Raw genomic sequence first — 27,856 nt, forward strand, 5'->3', positions numbered from 1 at the left:
GGCCTGGAGTTTGCCTCGCTGGAACCCATTCCCGGGAAGCAAGATAAAGGGCACTTTACTATAGAGTAAACCTCTTGATTGGCAGAATAGACTTTCCCACTAACACTCCCATGGGTAGGTTATAGAGATCCACATCTGCCGTATGACTCCCCACAGTTCAACGCGCTTAATTGCCCATGTGCTACGGCCAAGGCCTCGACCTTTGCCGTTACCCGATAACCCTGCCATCCAGGACACCTTCATGTCCCTGGTCCCGAGCCGCGAACCTGACGATCAGCAACAGTTGTGCCTTATCTTAGCTTTGTGTGAATAGATACCATGTCGATGTTCATTTCGGAATATCGCTCATCCTTTGGGGACCGTAGTGTCCGCTAAGATCAAAGAAGACGGGCGGACCAGAAAGTTGGAGTCCCAACCTCTATCTGAAATATATAAACCATCACAAGTCGCGCCCTCTGGTTTCAAATTTTGTTGTAGAACATCACTCTAAGCTACATCTTCAAGCTCACAGTCCTTCTTTCTCAGAAATTCAACTCTTTCCAACATGGCTTCTACTCTCAAGTTCGCCGGCCTCTTCCTGATCACTGCCGTCAGTGCAGCCGTTGTCAACAGTGGCGGGATCCCCAACGCGTCGAAGTGGGTTCCTGGCTCGACTCTTGAGCCCGGTCACCTGATTGTTCCTCTTGATGGCGTCGGTAAGCGACTTTCTTTCCCCCATTGTAACATTTACTTACTGGAGTAGAACATGCCGTGAAGGAGTCCGACTACTTGAACTGGCTCAAGTCGAAGGGTGTGCTCCTCAAGGCTCCTGAGCTGGACCCATCTTGGGTCACCTACAATGCTTCCGACATTCCCGCCGTCGAGACCAGGGAGGTCGTCACTGAGCGTGACCTTGAGGCTCGGGCCCCTTGCTCTCAAACCTACTCCATTACCACCGACAACACGATCACATTCGTGGACTGGGACCTGCAGATGTCGACAGTCGCCTGCGCTCACTTCGGTGATTTGACCGTCACTGTCACTTCGGGCCATTCTATCGCCAATACTATTGGTGGTAGCGCGGGCGTTGACTTGGGGTTCGTCAAGGATCGCCTGACCGGTTCACTCGGGATCAACTACAGCAGGACATGGACAACCACACAGTCGACGTCGGACGCCCATGTGGTCCACGACGGGTTCTGTGGTGTGATGATCTACAAGCCTATTACTACGCGCCGGTATGGCCGCCAGTTCGTCGGATGTGTCGGCAACATCAAGCAAGTCGGAACCTGGTATGCGGACAGCCACAAGTCTGCAAGCTACAACGGTCTCAGCTGGGTTGAGGGTGCTGTCTCGTACTGTGAGAAGAGGCAGGCAAACCCACCTTTGTCCCGTTGCGAGGGTGGCGGCAACTTCATCTAAACTGCCTGGGATTGCCCACTAGATATACAGAGGGCTGTCCCAAAAGTGATTTCTAAGCCAAGTTATTAATCTGGATGGATCGACGCTAGATTAGTACCCTTCATAGTAAATTACAGCAAACATACGTCTTCTATATCGCAAATCTTTTCCCCATATAGCTGAGTGAATAACTTTTGTGATTACGTAACAAATTAATTATATGCATAGTTTAACTCAAGACCTCTGTTACAACTAACGAGAAACTGATGACGGAAGGCCTACGAGATTATCAGGGCTTTGGTTGCCTGGAGAGGGATAGCAGCCATAACACAGCAAATTCGTTGCGAACAAGTAGCAGAGTAGATTCATGTCTAGCTTTATATAAAGGGGTCGACTTGGCGATGTCCTAAATATCACTATTTCGTGCGAGGGTAAAAAAGGTCGTATTGACACGAGAAGCTAGAAGCTGAGGACTAAGGGCGGTTGGCAATTGGGCAGTTGTGGTTTTATCTACCAAATTGTCGAACGCATCTACAATGTGGCTTGAACATCTGCTTACCCTATTTCTCAATAGGTCACACCACATAGGAGCATTTCCAGCCTTGAAAAGTCCATATCAAAGCTAGTAACCATAGAGTCTTGATGGGTAGAACTAGAATCAGTGAGACTGAGGATAAAAGTGCCATGACCAAGCAAAAAAAACTCACGGTCACTGTCATGGCATACAAGCGAACGTACCCTTAGATCTCTACCCTACATTTCTTCTAGAAACGCGCTGCACTCACAGTATCGGTCTGTTTGATAAGAACGCGGAATGCAGCGCGCTTCTGACACGCAGGTCTGTGCCAACCCTGTACGGTCATTGACGCTGGACATTTCGCCCCCTGAAATGTAGATGCGCACTCCGTACGGAGTAGCTAACTAAGGGACGCGAAACTCGTGTTTTTGTGTGAACCACTGGTGTTGGAAATCGCCCTCTGAATCAAGTGTGAATCAGGACGCCGAGTAAACTCCGCCGTGACACACCTGTAAACAGCCCCATACCGCACGAGACTGCATTGATGGATTCCCAACTACAACATAATCATTGAAAAGCACCTATCGCGACGCAACAACATCGGGATCAAATCGAACAGTACCTTAATATGACTCTATACCAAATGTTTACTCTGACAAAGGTCATGGATGATCAGGGTTAGTCGCCATCCTTCCCGGGGAACCACCCACGGAGAATGGGCATCCGGGACCCAGGAGCATCAAGGATCTTTGACATCGCACATCGAAGCTGAGGGAGTATATAACCATCATAGGCTTGATCAACTGTTTCCTCTCAGCGTGTCTCATACACTCGATAAAGAGTGTTTCTTGCTTTTGCGAACCCCATTTAAACACGCTACGTTCTTTGGACGGTAACCTCTGTCTTCATGACAATGCCCTTGCCGTCGTCTGGGATGGGCAGGATCATTTCCTCGCTTCCGGATCGGTCCCCCAAGCTGTCTGGTTTACCGTAAGTACCCGATGCAAGAGGACCGCCCTTGACGCTCGCATGGAAGTTGCTTGTCTCTTGCGCCGAGGATTCCTTTCTTTCGTTGAGCTCGTAGCCAGGTCCCACCGGTGTCGTCTGTACGATATATCCAGTTCGTCGCCTCGATTGGCCGCCGCTTGCGTTGCCGTAGAAGTTGGAGCTGTATCCTTTGCTGCTCGCAATATTGAGCCAACGGCCCACGAGAGGTTTCAGAGTCGGTGCGCAAGCCGCGATAATCCCAGTTTTGAGCTGAAGACTGCACATGATATTAGAGTCAAATGTCCAAGTGGTTTCACGTAGGAGAGACTTACTATCCCCAGAACTGAACCCTTTGATAGCTGGAGAACACACCTGTCAGAATAGATTACTTGAGGGTGTGTTATTGTTGACTTACAACGCGGAGTCTGGGCTTGCGCCGAAACCGATCTGGTAAACAGCTCGTATAATGCCCATAACGACGGCCCTTGAATCGAAACTTAGCTTTGAAACATTGGGGAAGCATTCGTGGTCCATACACATAACCCAAGCTAAAGACACCGACCAAGTATATGCGTGTCAACTTTTTCATCTGAAGGTTCCAGATGATCGGGATAGGCAAGGTAGCGAAAGCGACGTCGGAGGCAATGTTGAAACCTGAACACAAAAATGGTTAGTTGGGGGCCAAGGCATATGGAGGAGAGTGAGATATCAATACTCACCAGTATGAATGACACCAAATTTGACAAAGAGGGTAATAGGATAGCATTTCCCATTAGCTGAGCCATCCCAGTACTGTCGAACAGGACTGCAGAAGAAGATGATGGTACAGGATCCAAAAATTTCCGAAAACACGACGAATGCTTCATGCATCCAGCTAGGTCAGCGTCATGTGAAGGTGTACCAGATCGGGTTGGAGGTTACCGAGAAGGCCGTACAGCGCATAATTGTACCAACGCGTGCGGCTCAGCCTCAAGAGGGACAGTCCAATGGAGACTTTCAGAATGGCAAGGCCGGGAATGAGGCCGATGTTCGCCTGGAGGAAGCTGACGAATTGGAGATTCGTATCGTCGGCCTGAGTTCTCGCTTCGTAGTGCTTGCCCATGCCGTAGTTAGCTTGTACGCCGAAGCATATCATGGTGGCCAAGCTGGTTATCTGTAGCTCCCGTATGTCAAAGTCAGTCATCTGCTTTACTGTTTCACCCCTAGAACGAGGGACATGCTGATCACCGATGGGGAGCGCCATACCCCAGCGAACATCATTGTGTAATCGTCCCATCCCACCATCTTAGATATCGAGGCCCGCACATAGACTCGCAAGCCAATTGCCAGAAGTCCGAGACTGCAGAAGAGGCCGGTGACACCCAAGATCCACTCCGTGTTGCTCTCGTGGGCCCGTTCGGCCGCGTTCGGAGGCGGTGGTGGCAACGGCCGCCCACCGAGTCCCATTGTGAAGGCGGGACGAAAAGGAGGGAAATTATTAAACAAAAAATAAAGCAAGAAGCATTTCAAGAGAGAAAAGGACCAAGAAAGCAAAGTAGGCTGAGCTGCTGGCAATAGAATGACGTTCTGCTTTTTAATCCAACAGACACAATGGACGAAGCAACCAAGGAGGGAAGATTGAACGTATGAGCAGGGATGGGCTGCGACGCGAGCTTCTCTAGCTGCAGAAATCGCCCAGGGAAATGCCAGTCGACCAACATACTAACAAAATTCTTCGCCTTCGCTCGTCAAACATCCTGGGCGCATGTCGCATCCATCCCATCACAAATTGGCTTAGTTCAGTTTGGGTGCCGGCCGTCTTGGCGCACTGCCCAGCGATCGTATGATAATTCTGCCGATCCAGATGGGCAACTAGACTAGATCAAGGACTTTGACTATTAACCGACAATTGAAAGTTGCTGTAATGCACATTTGAATAATTCTCAAGTATTCCTAGGCCGATGCTCGCGACAAAATATCATCGTTGAGTAGCTAAAACCCGGGGAACAAAGCCCGACTCCGAGCCCTGTAAGGTCTAGGAAGAAAATGCCGGGCATTGGAGTGGGACGTCTAGCCTACTTTAGTCATGTTGGCCGTCGTCTCTCTCGTCAGATTCGGCCCATGTTCTCCGTCGTCTACAATGTATTACTTTACGGTCACTACCGCTGATGTGGGAAGGAATTAAATAAACCCTTGCAGCAATCGGTGTGTTGGTCAACCTTGTTCCTTTCCGCCCCTTGGAGCCCCTTGTTGCAGACATGCAGCAAAGAGGGGTCGAGTTCGTCGTTAATGTTACCTTCTTAGGCAGATGTTGGTGGAGAATATCTAAGGGGGTCATGGGTCCTGGGTTCATCACATGGAAAGCAATGGGAGTTTCCTGAAGAAGATCTTTTCTGACCCATTCAAATTTACGGATATACAGTCCCATTCAGTACAATGGTTATATGCAATTGATAGAGTTGGTGTAAAACTGTCCTTCTATCCGGCTGAAACTGTTGTGCCGTCATAAATTCACGGGTTCCACCACCAGAAACAGGATACCAGGCCTTGTCGCAGCCTTGTCAATTCCTGGTCCCGAGTGGTTGGAATTAGCACTAGGAACTCATCTCGGCCCCGCTGATTGTTGATCTAGGTCCAGTTACTCCACGCACATACAGGGAAATCGCGGAAATATCAGATCAGCTCGCAAAATAACCTATCAGGGATTGGACAGCAGACAGGAGGATCTCAACCCTGGTCATCGCGACCAACACAATGCATGCCGTCAAGGATTCTCCCTTGCCTCGGTTAGTAGTGTGCATGGCAGATGGGTTCCTGCAGGTGTACGGAGTAGGAATTAATCAAGACAGACCATGCGCCCACCAAAGAAAACCGGAGGTTGGATGACTCGGCAGGAACATGATGTCGAAAGCAGCAGTGAAGTCCCAAAGCGCTCGAGCTGCACTTTTAGGCCCAGGATTGAGTACGGTCAGTCCCAACAAGAAAGATTCTGCCCCAGGGGGCCAATTGGATTGGTTCGGAGACAGCTTGAATAATAATCCTTTGATCCAGTTGGTCTTGTCGGTACGTCAAAGTAAATTACACGGTTCCATTGAAAGACAGAGTGGCTGAAGCACATAGGCTCGAACTAAGCAAGGTCCAGCCAACCGCCACCGCCTGACCTCTACTCTTTTGTTAACTCGTGCGAAATTGAGGGCGGATGATTCCCATTCTGGGCTGAGGTCGCATTTCTGAGACTCCTTGATCAGAGAGGCTTCTCGTGGTTAGACTGACCGTCATCTGTGCATTCATTCCCCGTAATTGCCGCAACCAACGATCGCCGACATCCGTTCCGCGACAAGCGGAGCAGTCAAATTACCGACGACCCGGAGAAAGACAAGGAAGGACTCTTCGCCAAGAATCAGCTTAGGGCGTTAAATGTTGACAGCCTTGTCAATTGCAGCCGGCTTCTTGGCCGTTAGCAGGGATGCTGCCTATACGGCAAATCGTCTGTCTCGCTCAAGTCTCGGACCCTGCTCGTTCTACGTAGGATTTCCCCTGGAAAATGACAGAACGGTCTGTTGGGTCTCTCACCTTGTAGGTGGTCTCTGCGCTTCAATAGTCTTTGACGCATGAACCGATAGCCTTGCTCTCCTTCAGGCTTCGCCACGTGCTGTAATTATTCAGTGCAGGCCCCCATGCGAACTGCCCAGGGTGCTCGTGGTCTAGTTCTTTATATCAACAGGACTTTGCTCCTTCTATTTCCCTTCTTACCATCCATCGCTAAGTCCTTCCACGTGGCATTCCTGCAGCCTAGTACACCATCACACACCATGCGTTTCGGAACTGTTGTCACCGCCGCCATTGGCCTCTTGGCCAACACTGTGTCGGCCAGTACAGATGCGGAAGCCTCTGATGACTTCATCAACCAGCTTAACGAGCAGGCTATTCAGAACCTCAACACAACTGAGACGGCCAAGCGCAGTTGTAATCTGTTTACGGCCGGCGTCCGAAAGGACTGGTATGTTGAAAACCACACGGCCGCATGGCCAGATCCTTAGCTTATACCCTCCCCTTGCAGGACCTATCTCAGCGCAAAGGAGCGCAAGGCGTACATCAGCGCTGTTCAATGCCTCCTCGCAAAGCCCTCCAAGATTGACCCGGCCTTTGCTCCCGGTGCTCGTAACCGATACGACGATTTTGTAGCCGTTCACATTAACCAGACGTTGACTATCCATGGCACGGTAAGCAGTCCTTTCGGGGGGTCAATATCGAGAAGAGTGGCCTAACATTCTCCCCAAGGGCAATTTTCTGACGTGGCACCGATACTTCACGTGGGCTTATGAGACTGCTCTTCGAGATGAATGTGGTTACACTGGGTACCAACCGGTAAGTGCAGAGCCTTTCTGACATGCCCTATTCCCCCTTCATTGAGGCTGACCCTCGCCTCCAGTACTGGAACTGGTTCTACAAGCCCGATGACCCATACAATAACCCGCTGTTCGATGGTAGCGACACGAGCATGGGCAGTGACGGAGCGTACATGGAGCACAACGGTACCCTTGCCTCTCAGGGCAATCTCTTTGTCCCGTCAGGCAAGGGTGGAGGTTGTGTAAAGTCTGGGCCTTTTAAGGAGTACGTTGTCACTTCCAAAGTTCATACACAAGTACATTCATACTGACGCCTTCAAAGCATGGAACTGCACATCGGTCCTGTGAGCCCTGCTATGCGTGGGTTGGCTGCTAACCCCAGCCCCGATGGCAGGCTGGGATACAACCCGCGCTGTTTGAGTCGCGACCTCTCTCCCATCGTCTTCACCAAATTCTTTACGCTGCAGAACCTCGTCAACATCACCATTGGCCAGGCGAGTAACAGTATTGGCTCATTCCAGACGGAGTTTCAGGGCCGCTTTGGTGATGCTTTCCTCGGTCTCCATACTTCGGGTCACACTGGTATTGGTGGCGAGGCCAGTGACGTCTTCTCTTCACCCAATGAGCCCACCTTCTTCCTTCATCACGCCATGGTAGACCGCGTGTACTGGATCTGGCAGGCTCTTCACCTCAGCAAGGCCAACACCATTGCGGGGACCATCACCATTAACAACTCGCCTGCAAGCCGTGATGCCCTCAAGTCGGACATCCTCAACATGGGCGGTGTTCTAGCCATGGATCGTCCCATCAGCGACCTCTTCAATACTTTGGGGGATAGCCCGCTGTGCTATATTTACATTTAGAGTACGACTTGGACAATATACTGTACATAGGTTCTTCTATTCGCCCCATCAGAAGGCGAAAAACACGGAAGCTACTAGTCCAACTTGCTTGATTAAGCACAAGTTTAATTTACTACTATCAATAATTTATATTATAAACATACAATCAAACAAAAGTGAATTTTATCTGCGTTCCAAGCCATGTCTTTTACCAATCCTTTCCCACCTCCCATGTCCAAGAGCGCCGAGGTCTCAAAGCGACATCCTGACACTTGCCACGGCTCAATGGGCAATAGGTTTTGGCAGGCGGATCCGAGGAAGGCATCCAAGGGCTTGAACGACTGTATCAAGAATGCTTGAATGACAGAGACTTGGTTAGGGCAGCCAGCTGCCAACTGATTCGGGGAGATAACCGCCTGTTGCTCCTGTTCACCAGCCCCGTCGTGCTAAATATGGCTCGAATGAATGGCATATCGAGCGGGCTGACGGATTGGCATGGCAGCCTTGAGACTGGATATCTATTAATGTCCGATTCTGAGGCAGATCAGTTCTATCAACAAGCTTTTAAGCTCTTTGGCGCGGCCGGTTCAATCCGTGGCACGGCTGTAGTCCATCTTCGTCGAGGCTGCGTCGCATTAGCAGAGTATCTGAATGCTGTATTCCCTGGACTCGATTTGATTACACCTCTCCCAGAGATTGACACCTGGCGTGGATGAGCAGAGTCTGAGCTAGACTATGCATTCGACCTGTACCAGGGGGGTGGTGGTATGGAGAGACTTGTGCTGCCCATACGATCTAATCTAACTTCTGTCTGCTCCCTTACGGTGGGCAAGTTGCCGGCCCAAGATCCAAAAAATACAGCTTTATCCATGATTCAAGCATTTTCTACCCACTACTTCCTTAATAAGCAAATATACAGCTTTTCAGCTTGAAAAGGTTAAACCTATATAAATATATAAGTTGTAGTTGGCCCAAGAAGCCGAGCTCTGACTCGTTCCCTCTCTTACATATTACCTTTCCCACCAAGGAGCAACGATGCCTTCTTCTACAGTAACAAGAAGCCTCGTCGGCTTAGCTGACCCAACAAACCCAACTGCCATTAAATATACAACCGGAGATGAAACCACAAGCAATCAACTATCGCCGACAAAGTCTTTATAGTCGACTTGACCGAGCTGAAGTAGGGGTAACAACTTTACAAAATCACCTTACCAGCACATTTAGCAAGTCCAGAAAACAGCAGCAACCGCGCAGATCCAGCTCGACAAACGGCTTGAGAATTTCCACATTGGAGTATCAAGTGCACAAAGCCGTCTCAACGAAGGGTTCGACCAAGCCCATGGCAATAGATTCACAGTGCTTACAGCTGGTGAACAAAGCTCACCATCCGAAAATATCTCAACAGTGTGCATGAACACCATCCCGTTCGACCTCCTCGTCGGGCTGGCTCAGGTAATCGAAACACTACAGCATGAAGGGCTGAACGATGCTGCTCTATCCAGCACCTTATCAGCAAGCACCCGCATTATGGAAACACTGTTCGGAACCACCTTACCTCCTCGATCAACAACTAAACAAAAGCTACACCTGTGTTCTCTCACGGTACAACTTCTTTGCTTGGGTATTGTATTTTATGCCTAGGCCTATGCTGGGCGGCGTGAACTTTTGTTGTTTGTGACAGATACGTGGGGTTGCGGCCCAAGGGCCTCGAAGGTGGGATAAGGGGAGCGGTCTTTGTTGTGCTTGGAGGGTTGGGGCTGTTGCAGTCGTGATTGCTGGGAACGAACAGGGCAAGGAAGGGATTCTTCGTCAAAGACCCGTACTTATTCAGGCATTTCTCATTGGATTGGCTCCAAAAATTGCTTGCCGACATGTGTTGCATCTAGCAGATGGAATTGATCATGTGTGTGAGACGATCTTGATATTCTTCCTGTCTAATGAGGTCTTTTGGGTTAGTCTTATAGACGAAGAGAATGACGATGACCTCAAGATGGCCGCGGACAGCCGAGACGCTCCGGATGCCTCGGGGTCTTTGGATTTATCTAACTATTGACCCGATTGAAGGAAAAGCTAGGCTGGCGGGGAGGCCGGTGACAAGGCTGCCAAGGCAGGTGGCGATGGACACCAATGATGAAGGAAAAGCTTTATCCCCGCAATAGCGGTTGAAATCCCATATCCTGATGGGACAACATGTTACGCTGGAACATATGCCACGCACGGGAAGGTGTCTCATCATGTCCCGCCTGTTAGCTTCTGACGACGGTGAATGTGGCGTTGACGAGTGTAGGTTTCCTGAAGACGTGAGGTGCTTGGGGCTAAAGGCGATGAATGGCAGCATAAGCGAGATAGATATGGCTCAGGTAGATCCTTCTAGAGTATATCTCTCACGGCCTGCTCGATACCCTGCTTCTCCAACTCTAAGTTATCATCCCAAAGCCCCCAACGCCTATTATCACCTAGCTCCTGTTTGCTAAAAATACCACCCCGAGTCAAATCTAAAACACCTCTAAAGTCACCTTCTGCAAGCATCTTCTGACTATTAGTAATGACTGACTCAGATTTCAGATGCTTGACGGTCCACTTCTGCCCTTGAACTTCCTCAAGTATTCCCAGAATATCTTTCTAACTGATATAATATTCCCTAATAAAAATATATTGGTTCTTTGTTTCTTTAGTATAGTCGAGGGCTGTAATTACAGCTTTGGTAATATATAATAGCGTGCAGGCTGTAATAACTGCAGTACTGTTATTAATAAGACTTGCAGTCTTATTAGTAAAGTTAAAGCCGAAAAATCTAATTTTTAAAGTCCAGTCAAAGAATATACCAGTAATAACACTTATTCAAGATAGCTAAGACTCTTTTATTCAAAGGTAGTCAACAGTAGCCGCCTTATGGGGCAGAATGCCATAGAGTATTGCAGCAAACTTGGCATCCCGTGGATATGGCCCAAACTCGCTAGGGAAGAACCTCTGGACACCAGCAGCTATAGCTGCGTCAATAAAGATATTTTGGTCGCCCGCTGCATTGGCCCCAATCGTACAGATCACTACATCCTGGCCCTCCATAGCAAGCTGGATCTCAGATTGGTTGGTATAGTCTGCTTTGAAGACCGGTATGCCTTCTGGAAATATAGAAGTAGACTCTTTGCGGGCTAGGATGCTGACTTTGTACGACGAAGAGTTTAGAAATGCTTGGAGGATAGGCATGCCTAGGGTTCCGCCAGCCTGGAAATATTACTAAGTATAATATTCGAAGGATAGAGCCGGAGCCCAGCCCACATCGAAATAGGAGTAGTTTAGGGAGTGATAGGACGTACGCCAATAAGGAGAATATTCTTGAATGGAGCTATTCTTGTTAAGAGGAGTAGATGCTGGGTGATAGCCTCGATGATGCCGTAGTAGATAGAATGTTAAAGTGCGTAGCTGTGGAGATAGCTATAAGTATCAAGGCAATTTTGTGTTCAACAGATCTTATATCACAGAACTATATAAATACATATAACGGACTAATAATTTAATCGAGTCTTATCTATATATGAAAACACTCTAAACACATTATTTTAAAGCTTGATAATTCATAAACATTTTTACATAAAAGCTCCGGTGTTACTTATCGTAACCCATATTGGTGGGGATCTGTCCGCCAGACTTCTAGTTAACCCGCTGCCCGATTTGCATGTAATTTGTAAGTCAACAGCTGCTATCACAGATTGTTATGACAGCAAATCGGGAAAGCGGAGCAACTTGGGGTCCGACAGACAGACTTTTACTAATAGTGTGGCATGGGTTATGCCGTTTCGGCTTGGCTGCCGGCCGTAGGGCACACAAAGTCAGCCCCTAGACGTTTAGACAGGGGTGCGAGACGTCAGACATCGTCGTGATTGGCACTCTGTTGCATCTAGCAGATGGATAAGATCATGTGTGTGAGAAGCTCTTGCTATTCTTTCTATCTAATTGAGGTCTGCTAGGTCAGTCTTATAGATGAAGATGACCTCGGATGACCTCGGACGGCCGAGAGGCTCCGGATGGTCCGGAGTCTTTGGCTTCAGCTAGCTATAGGAAAAATCAAGGAAAAGCTAGGTCTTATGACGAGACCGGTGACGAGGCCGATGACGAGGCCGGTGGTGATGGACGCCTATGATGAAAGAAGAAACCTTCAATACAGTAGAAATCCGATATCCCGATACCTAATAATGTGACACACTCATAGCTTACAAAGCGGCGTTTCGGGCTGCGAGTCCAATATCCAGCTGCCGGAGCCACTGAGGGTGCCGGACCTGGTATATCTGCGCAGCCAAGCCGTGCCCTGGAAACCGACATGCTGCGCTTTGCACACTCGGTCCTCTCGTCAGGCACGGGGATCTTTCTCGGTGTCCGTAGGAGGTCTCAAACGTCCTCGGTGGTTCAATTCTATTTGACGATTATAAATTGGATGTTCAAGATGTCGAGGAGCGAATGGGTACCTTCGACCCTACCTTATCCACGGAGGGGTACATTAAATTACCTTTTCTTCAGGGTATAATCACCGCGGCCGAGGGGAAGTCTGAATAATCTGAGACCCGCTTCATAATTGGTTTATTCATGGTCCAATCGACAGGAGACGCACGGTTGATCTCGCGATGTGAAACATACGAGTCCTTGTTGTTCACCATCGAGAGCTTTCCATTACGAACTTCTACGACGGCACCCACGGCGACTGGCGCAGGGTGAGCGATGCGGAGACTGGAGCTTCTGAACGGCGACGACAGTTCATCAGAGACAGGACCGCCGCTTGGTCGAGCTTAGGCGAACTTGATATATTGGAAAGAGACTTGATCAGCACGTTTGCGGAGTGCTCTTCGAAACTCAGACCGTATACATTTCCACATCACCCAGCATACACAAAAACAAATTCGAGCTTCTCTTTGAGTCAAGCATTTATTTTCCACCTCCCGAGCGCCTAGGTCTCAAAGCGATATTCCAACACTTACAATAGCTTAATACGTAATACTTTTTGGCAGATAGATCCAAGAAGGATATTTAAGAGCGTAAATAACTATATTAAAATATATAAATAATAGAGATCTAGTTAGAATAACTAGCTGCTAACTGATTTTAAAAGATAACTGCTTTTTGCTTTTTTTTTAAAAAAATTATCTATATTAATAGAGTATTTAAATACTATATAAATTAGGTTTAATTTAAGTATATTTCTACTGGAGATCAATATCTGGTGTAGGTAAGCAGAGTCTAAGCTCGACTATATATTCAATCTGTACCAGGGGGGTGGCGGTATGCAGAGACTTATGTCTGCCATACGATCATTCCAAAGATTCTTGCTTCTTGCTCTCCCAGTACGCTCCAGCATCCTGCATGAGAGGCATATGATACTGTTTTAGACGCTGCAAACATATGAAAATGGACTAAGGACAACGCTAACATGAGTGTCGCCCGGCTTAGCGATCTGCGCTTCCTGGGAGTTGGGAGGAGCAGTGGAGCGCATCCTCGAACTCCACCCCACGATCCAGCTAGCCAAGTTGCACCATTCTCACGGAGTCATGAACTTGACGCTGTGGAGAGAGTACTGGTAGATGCCATCGACAATCAGATCGACCCCTTGATCCAGACAATCCCGGGCGTGGAGGACCGCCGTACCCTAAAGGTGGTCAGAACCAACAGGATAATTTAGTTCGACAGCGCAGCTACATCAATCTACGTTAATAACCCCCCGGCCAATGGGTGGGCAGCTCTACGGCACATACTACTACCCGAAGAGGATGGCTCCATGGGTTACTGGCCTGTTCAACAGCACGATAGATAATATAACGAACCTGAACAATTCCAACGTCACTGGAGCTATCCTATGGCCGGATTGGCGCCACCACCGGAGCCAACATTGTCGAATCTGCGGAAGCGCAGCCTGAAGCTGATGGGTCAAACAAGGCACTGAGCATGGCTAGTTTACTCAAGCAGTTCGTCGGAAGCTCCATGGCTGACATTCCAAACATTCACTAAGAGTTTAACAAGGCCGTAGCCGACCGGAAGAAAGTCTTGTTGTGTACAACGACTGGCAGAAGGGTCAGGAGTACCTGGGGAGGCATGACGAGATTCAGCGATGGCGGCCGGATGTCCACGGCTTGCGACAACTTCCATAAGACCATTGTAGCCGGGAGGCTAAATCTCGAGGCCGCAAACTAGAACTTACTCCGCCAGTATGGCGAGATATCTCTGTTGCTTCGCTTTATCGCCCAAGATTGGGAGCTGGGCGCGAAGGTCCTGAGTGACATCAGGGAACACTACTCAGAATTGCTGGACAAGCTGTACACTCACAGGAGCGACTCAAGCCGGATCACCACGGTCTACATCGCAGCCATTGAGGAGCATAGCGATCACCTCGAGCCTTCTTTCAGCTGGTTTATTAAAGCACTTGACATGGTAGAGACCAACAGGTCTCGGCTGACAGACGTGGTCGGTCGCTCGGAGCTCCTGAACATCATTCACTCGGCAGAGCTCTGTTGGTCTGGCCAGATTATCGCTGCGCTTTCCTGTGTCCCAAGATACCAAGGGGCTTGGCCGACTGACAGAACACTAGGCCTTCCACGACCCGACCTGGGAAGATGAAGCACTGCTGTTGTTCCTTGAACAGGGCCGGGCTCGAGCACTCCTCGACCTGTTGGCCCCAGAGGACATGTCTGAAGACTTCCTTGACTGGTCGCATCGACTACGGACGGAGAAGCTTGAATGCGGATTGGCAATACCACTGTTGTAGGTGGTGGCTATGGAGACGGCGCCTCGCCGGCTATTTGGCCAAGTTACGCAGCGACATGCGAGAAGGAATTGAGTCGCCGAGTCGAGCTATGATCTTCGCCTGACTGCACCGACCACATTTCGCTGTCGATACGAGAAGCTGGTACGAGTCAATCACCGACGATTCTATCGTCATACATATGAATCCTTCGTGAGATGGGGTCTTGATGCTATGTATAAGCCGCAAGGGAATCGAACTAGGACGGCCTAGCTACTTCACCGACCAGCGGATGGAGCGGCCCGACTTGCAATACCTGAAGCTCTTCAAGAATGTCGATATTTACAATTTGCCTTCCAAGACGGAGTACCAAGGTCTGCGGGAAGAGCTGTCGGACGAAATCATTAGCCCGGCGCGTCAGCTCATTGACGACAAGTCGGACTTGATCGTCGTCCCATGCAGTCATTGAACATATTTCCCTTCTCGGCACTCCTCCTTAACGGCCAGCCTCTTGTCCTCCGGAAAGACGTGTCCGCAGTGCCGAGCCTCTCTGTCTTCGGGCATTAGGTATAAGTGGCAAACAAAAGTACAAAGGATCACGCGGCGATACGCGCGGCCGTCGTCTACAAAACCCTGGTCAAAAACAACCCGCGCGTTCCGCGCTCAACATCGGGCGCCGCGGCCATCGAGATTGCGTTTCGGCTCAGCTGCCGGGCGGCACACAAGGCCAGCCCCGAGACGTTTAGACGGGGGTACGAGACATCAGACATCATCGTTATTGGCACTCGTAGCTTACAAAGCGGCGCTTCGGCCCGCGCGTTCAGTATCCAGCTGCGGGAGCTACTGAGGATGCTGGACCTGGTATATCTGCGCAGCCAAGCCGTGCTAGTCGCCTTCCAGGCCCGTGTTAACAGCGTTGGCAAGGGCTCCTTGGGAAACGACATGCTGGGCTTTGCACGCTCGGTCCTCTCGTTAGACGAGGGGCCTTTCTTGGTGTCCTGTGGGAGATCTCAGACAAGGCATTGGCCATGCTCATGTCGTTCCTCTTCCAAGAGCTCACTGAGGTCGTGGCTCCTACTACTACGAGTACTCAAGCCTCGGCCAGTGAGACTTCTCTCGCGACTGTTTACGAAGGGCGCAGATCAGACTGTGCCACACGGATACCCCTACCGCCAAGGCAGTTCCGGGAGACTACAGAGCTGCATGTATAGCGCTAGATCCAGCCCGTGTCAGCCCCTGCCACTTGAACAAGATCTTGAACAGTCTGCATGATGTCATTACAGACGAAGGTGGCGGTGAGCAGTCAGATTATTCTCATCCTTTCTTTGGGCGCCATTCATTCTGGTAGGCCATGGGCGCAGAGAATTGAAGATCTCGCGCCCTAAAGTAGCTCGATCGTAGCGCTCCAGACTTGGCTGAGTTGGTGCTAGATTGATTCAGCTACGTACTTCTGGAACAAGTGGTATGTTACACAATTTCTTATTATCCCACCAACCAAATCCTTTCTTCTCATTATACGTAGCACCATTGTCAGGGAATAGCCACCGTACGACTGAAATAACCCATGAACCTCATGAGACACGATGAGCACGACCCCAATACTAAGAAACTCAAATTCGAACCAGCAAGTGTCTAGCCTTGGGACTTTACCATTCTCGTAATGAGCTGTCAAGGATTAGAGAATCCTACAAGCACTGCCCCAGTCGTAAAAGGCATCTCAAACTTCAATTATGCGTGGCCCATGCTAACAACCACTGCGGTGGGTCCAGTGTGAAATTGCCCGGTATTTAAGTTTTTTAGCTGTTTTATCGAAATTAATGCACAAGGATACCCGAGTCGGAATAACCAACTACCGGTAATACTCGTCAGTCAGTTCCCCAGATCAGCTAATGTGCGTGCAAGGGAAAGGAAGTGTTCCATATGCAGGGTCCAATATGGCTTACAATATAGGACGGGTTCAGGCGGAAGGGTAATTAAAGCGGAGAGTTGCTAGGCCTGAAAATAATCCAACCCCAATTCAATAGTAGAGAGATTAATAATTAATAATTGAAACTCACCTAAGCTGCAACAAAGACGCTGGGAGACGTCAGCTTCTCTTTCTGTTGTAATTAAGCCCCACTGATTGTCGCTTTCCAGGTTGTAAAGGACGCCAATAATGCACCGGAGCACATTGCGATGACCATATACTCCTCCTGGATGCTCAAATTTATCGCAATCCACTTTGAAAACGCTGCCCCGGCGAGAGCCATCCATACCGTAAAGAAACCAGTCTCCCACCAAGCTTGGCGGACACCCTCTCTTCGTGCTCGCTCGCCGCTCGAACGCATGCTCGTGCCCCAGCCGTCAGCAGTCAGTGTAACCAAGCTCCAGAAATGAACTGCGGGTAGGGGAAAGTGATAGAAGAACATTCCTGGAATAACCCAGAAATATGATGCCAGAGAAAGTCGTTGAGGGTTGCGCAGCATGTTGTAACCCACGCCAACAAAGTTACGCAAAACCATATCGCCGAAGGAGAAGTGAATGACTTGCTTGTCTGTAAAGATGTAGCAGGCAACGGCCGTGGCAATGATGAGAGGCCAAACTTCTCGTTTCGCCATGCTGAAGAAGAGAAGAGGGTTGTGCTTGACGTAAACCTGCGGGTGGAAAATGGCTTCGACGTGAGTTGCTCGGCCCCAGCGGACTTGCTGCTTCAGCCATCTGCTTAAGGTTGTTGGCGTATCTGTAGCTGTCAGGACATCGGAGCTGAAAACCACTCCCCACCCTCGAGCAAGAAGGTTGGTTGTGAGATGGCGGTCTTCGTTGATGATCTACGTAGGTCAGGTTAGTTTGGTAGATCCCAACAACACTTGAATGTACACATACCATTCTCTTCCCAAGGATTGACTGCCCATACCACGGAACAAGGATGCATGGCAAAGCCGATACTCTGAAAAGTGTGCTGGGCCCGCTTTGGCAATCACTAGTCGCGGTGACGGCAGTTGATGATCTTGTCAGGTATAGTTCGCTCCAGTAGACAGTCGAAGAGAGCCTGGTTATGGCAGTTTCCTCTTGGTTATGAATGATGAGACCGGTGCTGGCGCCGCCGATCTTGGGATCAGCAGCAACGCAGTTGACGCTCCGCTCGATCGATTGTGGGAGGACCAAAGTGTCGGAATCAGACGACCACAGGAACTCGACTCCGAGTATGTCGGCGATGACGATGGAAAAGATAAAGGTGGTGAACATGATGCCCTTCTTATGTAGATGTTTTTGCCGAAGACACAGCTGCTTGATTTGACGTTTGCCCGAAAAGGTGATGTCTTCCTCCTCCAAAACCTTCACAGCTAGGTCGATGCAATGGCGCAGGGCAATTTCGTGGCATTTTTCTTTGTTCACTTCGCGGCCAGCTTGTTGACATTTCGAGATCTCTTGCAACACCACTTGCTCGGCAATTTCGCCCAAAGGCTCGGCGATGTGTATAACCTTTGAATTGGCAGGGTAAACCTATTTTTTGGTTAGACCCGGAGTCTCATTCGATCGGAACAAGAGTAACTAAGAACGAAACAACTTACCGAGTTGAAAACATCGACCATATCCTGATCATCAGCTTCATCACCATCTATGCCAACCAACAAGAAGTCGCAACCTATTGCGGATTTATAGCTCTGTAGCGCTCGAGTGAAGAGTGCGGGATCCTCTCGCCAGCCAACGACAGCAGCCATACAATCCAACCTTGACTTCGGTGGCTCGAGTTCCAAGTCCAAATTTTTAGATTCCGCATCGTTGTTGGGCGATAGACCTTGTTCGCAAAAGGTGATTCGTCGGCCCTCGTTGAAGAAGCGATTCAACTCGGTGAGGGCTATGACAACAATCATGTCAAGCGTAATCGGCCACGCGCATCGTATCGTCAGTACCCAGAATGCCGGTACCGAAATGAGGCCGACTATGACGTTGAATATTTTCCGTAGTAGAGATACGTCCCACCCAGTTACAACTGTTGGGACAACTCTGTGTGAAAGCAATGCACCCATCCTGGTGCTGGTAAAGGGTAGAGACTGTGCGGAGTGTTGGATAGATTAAGAGAAGTTGTAAATGAATGGATGGGAAGAGAAGTTGCACAGAACTAACGGTTGGCTTCAGAACAAGTTGTAAATGAGGGAATGGGAAGCGGAACTACACAGATCTGTCGGTGGCTTCGGGATATATTCTGGGTCCCCTTTTCGTCCACGTAACGAATTTCCTCTCCACTCTTCCGTTTCGGGATCTCACGGCTACATTAGCCCAGCGTATTTTTGGATCGGCATTTTACCCGCCAAGGCACGTCGTACAACGACTTGCAATGCAATGACATTATGTGGAACCACCCACTTTCACGAAAGTTAAAAGGCTGGTCTCGGGATTCCCCGAAAGGATTCAAAACTCCTCTTCCCTCTTCCCTAGCCGATTGAGAAATCCGCCAAGTGTGACGAAGTGGTTTGATCACGATGGCGGGACCCTTGGCAGCAAGGTGGTCCAGGGAGGGAGATAACGTCACGGCACACGCAAAGTTTCACTGAACATTCTACTTGGCATTCCATCCGACCCCTGAGCTCTTTGAGTTTCATGAAGAAGAATATCCACTATATCCACCCGTCAGCCCCCTGATTGAGTAAGGGTTAGATAGGAATCATCCATTCCTTTGGCCTGTGCCCATGGATCCATAATTAACTAATTACGATACGTTTTCAGCACTGAGATGGGGCGCTTCAAACTATAATTCGAATGAGACTACGTCGACTAGGGGTCAATGCTTCGAACTGGCCACGTCTTAATCGCTGTGGATGCAGGGTCTTCATATTCCAACCTGTTTCCTGATTGAACTGGACTGCTCCGGAAAGTCAGCCCTCTATGAAGAAATATGTTTGTCACATACAAAAATAATCGGTTCATTCCGATAGCCATCACTACTATCTGCGCTGTATTGTTCTTCCTACTCATCAATCCTTCTTTGGAAACCCCCAAGGCCCAGCTTGCCAAGTTCACAGGGCACAAGTCCAACAACACCGCTCCATCTCACAGCCCGGAAACCACACAACAAGCAGAGGCACTGCCGGACCGTGGCGGTGCGATTCGCACTGAGGATGTGCTCCTCATCCTCAAGACGGGCAGCACAACCATGTGGAAGCGCATGCTCTCCCATATTCCCACTTCTCTAGCCAGCGAAAGAATTGCCCAGAAAAACACAGTCATCTACTCCGATTCCTCGGACATTCTTGGGAGCTTTTCTATCATCGATGTACTCGCCAATTTGACGGATGAGGCAAAATCTGCCCCGGAGTTTGAGACATATCGACAGATACCCAAATATCGTGAGAACAACAAGTACTTTGAGGCCGCCGGTGTTGAGGGAGACGAAGATGGCCCGTCGGGCGGCTGGATTCTTGACAAATATAAGTTTTTGCCCATCTTCCAGCATGCAGGTCTCAATTGGCCGGATGCAAAGTGGTATATTTACATGGAGGACGACACCTATCTCTTCCTGCCCAGTGTCTTGAAGCACCTCTCTTCCTTCGACTGGCGTGAGCCTCATTACCTGGGTAGCTATGCTGCCAAATCGGATGCTGTTTTTGCTCATGGTGGCGCTGGCTTTGCTCTATCCCGTGGTGCATGGGAGAAATCTTTTGGTCGCAATCCCAACATCATCAACGAATACCACGACTATGCAGTATCGCATTGCTGTGGAGATCAAGTTCTTGCTCACGTTTTGAAGCAATATGACATTGAGTTCGGTGAGAATGGTGGCGACAAGAAGTTTACCTGGGGATTCAACCCGCTCAATCACTGGACTTTCCGGTTCGATACGTCCAACTGGTGTCGGCCCTTGATGTCATGGCACAAGGTCCATAACCGAGATGTTGCTCAATTCTACGAATTTGAGAAGAACTGGGACTCGAATGTGAGTTACACTTCCCTCTTGCTGGCAACATATACTAATCTCAACTTAAGGAGACTCTTCTCCACAGAGACTTCTTCAATAGCATGGTTCTTCCAAGTATCCAGAAGCCTGTTGAGTGGTGGGACAACACAGCTGCCAAATATGAGATGAACTCGTTCAAGGAGGATGGGCCATCTCCTAGTGGTAACTTCGACTTGGACCTCTGGAAGAAGTCCTGGCAGTCCGCCGAAGCGTGCGAGGCCGCTTGCAAAGGCTGGGACGAGTGTATGCAGTGGACATTTGTTGAGGACTTGTGCAAACTAGATGATGGGCTGGTCATGGGCCAAGGCTATGCTCCCGCCATGTGGCAAAGAAAGACTTCATTGAAGCACACCAGCGGCTGGGTACCGGAACGGCTAGACCGTTGGGTATGTTAGAGCGGAAAGTGCATTAGGACAATGAAATGAGCACTTGGGAGTAATATTAACTCGAAAGCGCCGGAGGAAACATTTTAAGCACCGTGCACGTAGAGCGTAGACATGTAGAATTATAATGAGCCAATCACCCATGGCTTTTGACAGAAGATTCTCTTGAGCCGTCTGTAATAGCATTTAGCAATAGCCAGAATGTCTTGATGCGGAGCCGCACCAGTTAATGTAAGTCGCAAATCTGCTGGGATATTGTTGAAATTCCCCGCATCACCGTGATCATGGCGAGGCGCAAGCATAAAGGTCATTTCTTTTGCATCGGTAACTAGCTTTACTTTACCTGGAGCGCTCTACACATGGTTGGAGTGCTGTATCACGTCCAGGATGATCTTGAAGGGCTAGCTATGTGAGGCGGAATAGCAGAACTAAAGTCGGTGTGCGGTGGAGACGCATTCGCATTGACACCCTCCCACTGACTTGTATCTGGATTTCTTTCATTACAAGGACCCACGGTGGTGCGGTTTTAAATTGCAATGTCAACATTCCCTAGTGTTGTGCTCGTCACATCCCTGCCCCTGCTTCATTCGACAAGATTGTTGCCTTCCGTCCATCCTACTCAGTGACGAATTGTGGAAATTTCTCAAGATAGCCGAATAGAATCTCAAGGTCATACTTGTATTGCGTGCACTAACATGTCTCCCTTCTATCGGTTCGCACCCACAAGATTCAGAAACTCATTTCGCATCGTGCTCTCGCGCTCGAAGCATCCCAGCGCGCAACTTGTTATGGTTTTCGCATTAGTCTTTTGAACGCCGCGAATGACCATGCACAAGTGGCTGGCCTCCATGACGACAAAAACGCCCTGAGGCTTCAGTATATCCATAACAGTGCGGGCAACCTCCTTGGTGAGCCGCTCCTGAATTTGCAGGCGACGGGAGAACATCTCGGCGATGCGAGGGAGTTTAGAGAGGCCGATGACGGTGTTGTGTGGGATGTATCCAATGTGCATCTGGAAGTACAAAGTTAGCCAGCATTCCCCAAATCTGGTGCATACTAGGCATGTGAAGAAGAGGAAAGACTTGCCTTTCCAGAAAAGGGTACAAGGTGATGCTCGCAGAGACTCCAAATGTCAATATCTTTGACAATAACTATCTCATTGTGGCCCTCGTTGAAGAGTGCGTTGTTGATTGTGTCCTCCAAATTGACTTGGTAGCCTTTGGTCAGAGACAGCAGCGCCTTGGCATATCTTGAAGGTGTGTCCAACAGTCCCTCACGATCGACATCCTCACCGATACACTCTAGCAGAGTTCGTACAGCACCTCGCATCTTTTCCAGGCGCTCGTCATCCTGTTCTTCATTCTCTTCTTGACAGTCTCTGGTTTCGGCGTCTGGGAGTTGGGTGTTAGTAAGAAATCTGCAAGAAACCTGCGTTTTCTGTGCGAGAGAGACAACGGAAACATACCAGGTCGACCAATGCCATTAACGTCAATTAACGGGCCAGGCGACCTCGTCATGACGCCATTCCCAGGTGTCCCAGCCTTCTTGATGCGCGTTTCGTAGCTGACATCTTCGGCTGCCTTGCCCAGAGAGTTCGCGCAACTCTTGCGCTTTTTCCACGATGAATCATCGCCAGTCGGGGAAGAGGTGCTGGTATTGTCGTACGCCCTCTTACTGACGCCGTTTTTGGACTTGGGCATTTTGCGCGGCCGAAGAGAAAGCACCAAGTCACTTCAAACGAGGAGGATGCACAACGCAAGGAAACAGAAAGAGAAAGCAAACCAAAAGTGAGACGAGAGGTGGCTCGAGTTGGTTGTACAAGTCACCTGGAATGGTTCGGGCGCAATGTCCAAAAGGCGGATGGAACGCAAGGTTCACTCCCCGGTTTCTCTGCTGTATTTATGTCGCAGAGGCCGATAATGAAACCCGTGCTGTCCTAAGATGGGTGCGCATCAGAGCAGTCGGAAACAATCGAGTAATTTGCCTTTTCGCCGTGGTATCTTGATGGGTGTATTGAGGATTCTGCGAACCATCTAGCTCCGCTGTTATGTCCTTATCATCTTTGTCAAATATCTCTAGTAATTTCCACCCTCTATGATAGCATCTTATTCTACTGTGACTCACCAGTATCGTACTTTTTCGGTAATCTTTTCCCTTTTGATCGCACCCTTGCCAGTTGTGTAGCGCGAATTAAAAGGTTGTGCTGCAGTGCTTTGTCCTGCTGCGGGAGGCCAACTATTGCCCGGCGTGGCACCAATAACTGTCGGTGAGCATGCATTGTACGCCCCGAAAGGAAGCACCGCATGATGAGGCATATATACTCTACTGCATATTTGCGGGATTTCTGGCTTTTTAAGTGCTTTGAAATGCAAAATGTTGAGTATTGGGAGCAAATCTTCCCCAGTTGAGACATGTGCTTCTCAACAATGCAGGCGAGCACTCAGCCTCAGGGCTCTTTTTACATTGAACAATTATCCATAGATTGGTTGTCTATTCTACTGTGATATTTCACAAACAATACATGGCCTAGATGGCCTGCCTATGAATCCACAGCCTTTTTCTTAATCTGACGATGAAGTCTTCGTCGTTCTCCCCTGTAGGAATGTGTTGGGCTGGTTCCCATCTACATGATCTAATGATAGATATGTGACACTTTTGGCATTGTAATTTGCCTGTCATCCTAGCGTCGTATCTCACCCACCATCTCGCTCGGTGACATTGAAAAGGCCGTCTGACCATATTGCCAGGTCATGGTGTCTGTATGGAATAACAGGCTATGCAGGAGGCCGTCCACAACCACTTCATTACCAACGGAAACCCCTCAACATCTTGATACAACTCGTGGCTTACGTGGCCCTAGTTCATTGGATAGTTTCACAAGCGATTTACTTCCTGAGATAGGCAGCATGGCTACGTACCAACATTATCAAGATACACAATGCGGTTTCAATGGCCTCCTGCAGGTCACGAGCAGTGGATCCATGCACATTAATCCAATGGTAATTGATCAACCATGACGCCAAGCCTCAACAATACCTAACAACGAATTCTTTGCCGACAGAGGATCCATAATTTGGAGGATAGGCTGCGTAGACTGGCTAGTGACGGGTCAAGAGACTATGGCCGGTATCTCCGATGGATGAGCTTTCTGTAGCACCCAGCCTGAAAGCAATTAAATAGCGGGCACAACCGGTTAGCATGCGGTTCAGTTCTGCTCATTTCACAGCCAATGGTACATCACCGTCTCTACTAGTACGCAGACGGAAACTCATCGTGAACTGACATGGCTACTCTCGACGCCTTGAAATCTGCTCTTAGACAGAAAGCTGCGGCAATAGACTTGTCTACTACGCAGCCGCTGTCCCACGCGCAGTACAGCTCTGGCTTCGACATCTTGGTGCAGAGCTCGGGGTGGTCTATTTACGAAGACTTCATTATCCCCCAACTGGCTCTGCTGCTAGCCCCCCTCTCCCAATCGCCTATCCAGCTTTCGGTGCTGGAAATTGGACCCGGTCCGAAGAGCATACTCGGGTATCTACCTGATGATGTGAGGCGCAAGATCAAGAGATACACTGCATTCGAGCCAAACAACTTGTTCGCTACAAGGTTGCAAGAATGGATTTCCTCGACCTCGGACATGGAGTCCTCGTTGCCATGTCTGGAGACCCCGCCTGACATTCACCGAGCCCCGTTCGTTCTAGACGGAAGCACCAGCACCGCTACGAGTGATAGCAACGAAAAGTTCGACGTCATTCTATTCTGCCACAGCATGTACGGCATGAAACCCAAGCGCAGATACACCGAACGGGCGCTAGAAATGCTTGTTGAGCGGCCAGAAAGCGGCATGGTGGTGGTTTTCCATCGCAACGGGACTCTACAGCTGGACGGCTTGGTGTGTCATCGAACAGCTTCTTTCCCTGAAGGGGTCATTCGCGTGGCAGACGATGATGAGGCACTGGATCATTTTTCTCCTTTCGTTGCGGGTTTTGTTATGAAGGACGTGGACGTGGACACGGCTGTTCGGACTGGGTGGCGTGAAGCCTGTCGTGCCCTTGGCCGTCGTGAGGAAGCCCACCCAGACCATCTCTTGTTCAGCGCACCCGACTTCATGGCGGCATTTACTCGACATGCAACCGCATTGCCGGAGCTGACAGCGCAAGTCCCATTGGCGGAAGTGAATAGGACGGTCAAAAACCGGGAGGCTTGCTTCCACCATCCCGCCTCGATTGTTAGACCGACCGATGTTCGACAGGTCCAGCAGTGCGTCCGATGGGCCTTGAAGCACGGAGTCGGCCTGACAGTTATTGGAGGGGGTCATAGTGGACATTGTCTCTGGCCTAATGTTGTCTCGGTTGACATGAGCGCCTTTGATCGAGTACACATTCTCACAGCCGAGGACGCGGGAGGAAGATCTGGGGCCAATCTCAATTCCTTGGTCGTCGCCGAGGCCGGTTGCAAGACGGGAGATATCGTCCACAAGACCATGGATGCGGGTTTGACAGTTCCCCTAGGCGCCCGCCCAAGTGTAGGCGCTGGCCTGTGGCTACAAGGCGGCATCGGGCATCTGGCGAGGCTTCACGGGCTCGCGTGCGACGCCATTGTCGGTGCCGTGGTAGTCAGTGTCGACTCTGGCCAGATCCTATGCGTCGGATGTGTACCAGGCCAACACCAACCTCTCGATGCTGTTCGCCCAGAAAACGAATCCGAATTATTGTGGGCAATAAAAGGTGCCGGGACCAACTTTGGCATCGTGGTCAGTGTCACTTTCAAGGCCTGGGCAGCCCCAACCTATTCGGTTCGGAACTGGATTGTTCCACTGAGCGACGGCGTCGAGGCACGGCTCAAGCTCAGCTATTTTGAGAAATCCGTCGCCGGGAAGCTCCCCCGGAACTGTTCTGCAGATGCGTATCTATACTGGGATAGAGGCCAGCTGCATCTCGGTGTGACTATGCTCGAAGCTTCCACAACTGGACTTGCTGGAGCGCCGACGCCCCCTCCTACGCCCATAAGCGCATTTCTGGGACCAGAAGACAGTTTCAAGACTGTGGACGGCGTCGGTTTATTCGACACCGAAATGTACATGTCCCAGATGCATGGCGGACACGGCAGCGGCAAGACCTCCTCGTTCAAGCGATGTGTATTCTTGAAAGATATCGGAGCAGTGATCGTCGCCGACAAGTTGATAGCGGCTGTCGAGACTCGTCCCTCATCACTCTGCTATCTCCATATTCTGCACGGCGGAGGAGCGGTCAGCGATGCGGCGGCCGCTGATACCGCTTTTGGCTGTCGAGACTGGGACTTTGCCTGTGTGGTAACCGGTGTGTGGCCCCGCGACCAAGATGGAACCGAAACCGCTCGGTCTGCCGTACGCTGGGTTTACAACGTCGTCAAGAACCTGTTGCCCCTGGGTAACGGAGCTTACGGCGCCGACCTCGGGCCGGACCCCCGGGACGCCGAGCTCGCGGCCTCGGCTTTTGGCCCGAACCGGCCCCGCCTGGCCCGTCTTAAGCGCCGGTTGGATCCACGCAATGTGCTGGCTTACGCCTGTCCGATCCCGACAGCGCCGGTAGAACAGAAACTCGTCGTTCTCGTCACGGGCGAATGCGGCGCCGGCAAGGACTATTGCGCCGATGTCTGGGTCTCCGTGTTCGCCACATGGTTTCATAAAAGTCTCACGGCACGTGTTGTCAGTATCAGCGATGCAACCAAGCGAGAGTACGCAGCGGCTACCGGGGCCGATCTCAACCTCCTGCTTGGGGACCGGGCCTACAAGGAGAAACACCGGCCAGCGTTGACATCCTTTTTCCAGGACCAGGTGCGACAACGACCTCGGCTACCTGAGGAGCATTTTCTGAAGGTGGTGAATAGCGCCGTGGGTGTGGATGTGCTGCTAGTTACCGGCATGAGGGATGAGGCGCCGGTTGCAGCTTTCTCGCATTTGGTGCCAGATAGCAGACTCATTGAGGTTCGCGTCAAAGCTAGCGAAGAGACGCGGCGAGTTCGCCGAGGGAGTCCCGGTAGTGATGGCAACAGCAACAATGGCAGGTCGGATTCAACGGCCTCGGACTACCACCCCAGTCTCGTATTCGAAAATGACCAGCCAGGAAGTGAGGCTGCAAAACGGTTTGCCGAACAACACCTGCTTCCCCTCCTCCACCAGGATCTGCAACAACTGGCCAAGATGGTGCCTCTGGTACCCAACTTTCCACGCCCTGGCATCGAGTTCCGCCACGTGCTCAATATCTCTCAGCAGCCAGGTGGGCTGGCGCTGTGCACATCTCTGCTCCAAAGCCACTTCGCCGGTAACTGGGCTGAAGTCGGTGTAGTAGCGTGTTGCGAGGCTGGCGGCTTTGTCTTTGCGTCTGCGTTAGCCTCGCGGGTCGATGTGCCTTTGGTGCTAATCCGCGAAGCTAGCAAGCTCCCCCCACCTACCGTTTCTATCATCAAGTCCCCGTCGCATATTTCGTCTTCGGCATCCAACAATGCAGGAGAGAAGAGGATCGAGATGGCTCGGGATGTGGTCCCCAGGGGTGCGCCAGTGGTGGTGGTGGACGATGTACTTGCCTCGGGAGAGACTCTCTGTGCGGTGCTTCGCCTTTTGGATGAAGCTAGTATCAGCACCCGGCATGTCAGCGTTATGGTTGTCGCCGAGTTTCCTTTTCACCGTGGCCGGGAACTATTGCGCAGTCGTGGGTTTGGCAGCGTTAATATACAAAGCCTTTTAGTCTTTGGAGGTACTTGAAAATGGAATCACGGAGTT

At 50.2% G+C, this 27,856-nt stretch overlaps 9 protein-coding genes across 9 annotated transcripts; 5 read left to right on the plus strand and 4 right to left on the minus strand.

The window, feature by feature from the left end:
* Positions 1-544: 544 nt before the first annotated feature.
* Positions 545-1,418, plus strand: BGZ61DRAFT_421822 (uncharacterized protein; the record flags this gene model as incomplete). Its single annotated transcript, XM_046243519.1, has 2 exons — positions 545-695; positions 743-1,418. 2 exons carry the CDS (start codon positions 545-547, stop codon positions 1,399-1,401), a joined length of 810 nt encoding a protein of 269 aa, XP_046103951.1. The 3' UTR covers positions 1,402-1,418.
* A 1,085-nt stretch (positions 1,419-2,503) lies between these two features.
* Positions 2,504-4,330, minus strand: BGZ61DRAFT_518581 (uncharacterized protein; the record flags this gene model as incomplete). Its single annotated transcript, XM_046252368.1, has 7 exons — positions 2,504-3,161; positions 3,217-3,243; positions 3,300-3,368; positions 3,421-3,538; positions 3,604-3,744; positions 3,806-4,037; positions 4,130-4,330. The coding sequence occupies 7 exons, from the start codon at positions 4,328-4,330 to the stop codon at positions 2,774-2,776; spliced, it is 1,176 nt and encodes a 391-aa protein (XP_046103952.1). The 3' UTR covers positions 2,504-2,773.
* Positions 4,331-6,624: 2,294 nt separating this feature from the next.
* BGZ61DRAFT_421830 (uncharacterized protein) lies at positions 6,625-8,188 on the plus strand. The gene is made up of 5 exons (XM_046243520.1): positions 6,625-6,863; positions 6,924-7,086; positions 7,145-7,231; positions 7,296-7,477; positions 7,535-8,188. The coding sequence occupies exons 1-5, from the start codon at positions 6,676-6,678 to the stop codon at positions 8,073-8,075; spliced, it is 1,161 nt and encodes a 386-aa protein (XP_046103953.1). The 5' UTR covers positions 6,625-6,675; the 3' UTR covers positions 8,076-8,188.
* A 2,236-nt stretch (positions 8,189-10,424) lies between these two features.
* On the minus strand, positions 10,425-11,678 carry BGZ61DRAFT_494622 (isoflavone reductase; the record flags this gene model as incomplete). The annotated part of the gene is made up of 5 exons (XM_046250788.1): positions 10,425-10,676; positions 10,752-10,890; positions 10,981-11,279; positions 11,372-11,400; positions 11,675-11,678. 5 exons carry the CDS (start codon positions 11,676-11,678, stop codon positions 10,425-10,427), a joined length of 723 nt encoding a protein of 240 aa, XP_046103954.1.
* A 1,795-nt stretch (positions 11,679-13,473) lies between these two features.
* On the plus strand, positions 13,474-16,163 carry BGZ61DRAFT_478873 (uncharacterized protein; the record flags this gene model as incomplete). Its single annotated transcript, XM_046249054.1, has 7 exons — positions 13,474-13,698; positions 14,247-14,468; positions 14,626-14,798; positions 15,022-15,213; positions 15,366-15,639; positions 15,693-15,983; positions 16,062-16,163. The coding sequence occupies 7 exons, from the start codon at positions 13,474-13,476 to the stop codon at positions 16,161-16,163; spliced, it is 1,479 nt and encodes a 492-aa protein (XP_046103955.1).
* A 417-nt stretch (positions 16,164-16,580) lies between these two features.
* BGZ61DRAFT_518583 (family 2 glycosyltransferase) lies at positions 16,581-18,788 on the minus strand (the record flags this gene model as incomplete). The annotated part of the gene is made up of 4 exons (XM_046252369.1): positions 16,581-16,627; positions 16,722-17,585; positions 17,641-18,261; positions 18,330-18,788. 3 exons carry the CDS (start codon positions 18,786-18,788, stop codon positions 16,887-16,889), a joined length of 1,779 nt encoding a protein of 592 aa, XP_046103956.1. The 3' UTR covers positions 16,581-16,627; positions 16,722-16,886.
* Positions 18,789-19,635: 847 nt separating this feature from the next.
* BGZ61DRAFT_391961 (uncharacterized protein) lies at positions 19,636-21,174 on the plus strand. Its single transcript, XM_046242840.1, has 2 exons — positions 19,636-20,692; positions 20,743-21,174. The coding sequence occupies exons 1-2, from the start codon at positions 19,655-19,657 to the stop codon at positions 21,106-21,108; spliced, it is 1,404 nt and encodes a 467-aa protein (XP_046103957.1). The 5' UTR covers positions 19,636-19,654; the 3' UTR covers positions 21,109-21,174.
* Positions 21,175-21,802: 628 nt separating this feature from the next.
* Positions 21,803-23,848, minus strand: BGZ61DRAFT_589080 (uncharacterized protein; the record flags this gene model as incomplete). The annotated part of the gene is made up of 4 exons (XM_046256561.1): positions 21,803-22,108; positions 22,183-22,487; positions 22,562-22,787; positions 23,798-23,848. The coding sequence occupies 4 exons, from the start codon at positions 23,846-23,848 to the stop codon at positions 21,803-21,805; spliced, it is 888 nt and encodes a 295-aa protein (XP_046103958.1).
* A 531-nt stretch (positions 23,849-24,379) lies between these two features.
* BGZ61DRAFT_533328 (phosphoribosyl transferase domain protein) lies at positions 24,380-27,838 on the plus strand (the record flags this gene model as incomplete). Its single annotated transcript, XM_046253986.1, has 1 exon — positions 24,380-27,838. One exon carries the CDS (start codon positions 24,380-24,382, stop codon positions 27,836-27,838), a length of 3,459 nt encoding a protein of 1,152 aa, XP_046103959.1.
* Positions 27,839-27,856: the final 18 nt, after the last annotated feature.

Source organism: Ilyonectria robusta, assembly GCF_021365365.1.
Source record: "Ilyonectria robusta strain PMI_751 chromosome Unknown BGZ61scaffold_11, whole genome shotgun sequence".
Lineage (NCBI taxonomy): Eukaryota > Fungi > Ascomycota > Sordariomycetes > Hypocreales > Nectriaceae > Ilyonectria > Ilyonectria robusta.

Excerpts from the sequence above, each read along its gene's own strand:
- BGZ61DRAFT_421830 (XM_046243520.1), top strand. The coding sequence starts at position 6,676 with ATGCGTTTCGGAACTGTTGTCACCGCCGCCATTGGCCTCTTGGCCAAC. Across the intron at positions 7,087-7,144 it reads CGTTGACTATCCATGGCACG|GGCAATTTTCTGACGTGGCA; the intron begins GTAAGCAGTCCT and ends ATTCTCCCCAAG. Across the intron at positions 7,478-7,534 it reads AAGTCTGGGCCTTTTAAGGA|CATGGAACTGCACATCGGTC; the intron begins GTACGTTGTCAC and ends ACGCCTTCAAAG.
- BGZ61DRAFT_391961 (XM_046242840.1), top strand. The coding sequence starts at position 19,655 with ATGTTTGTCACATACAAAAATAATCGGTTCATTCCGATAGCCATCACT. Across the intron at positions 20,693-20,742 it reads AGAAGAACTGGGACTCGAAT|GAGACTCTTCTCCACAGAGA; the intron begins GTGAGTTACACT and ends TCTCAACTTAAG.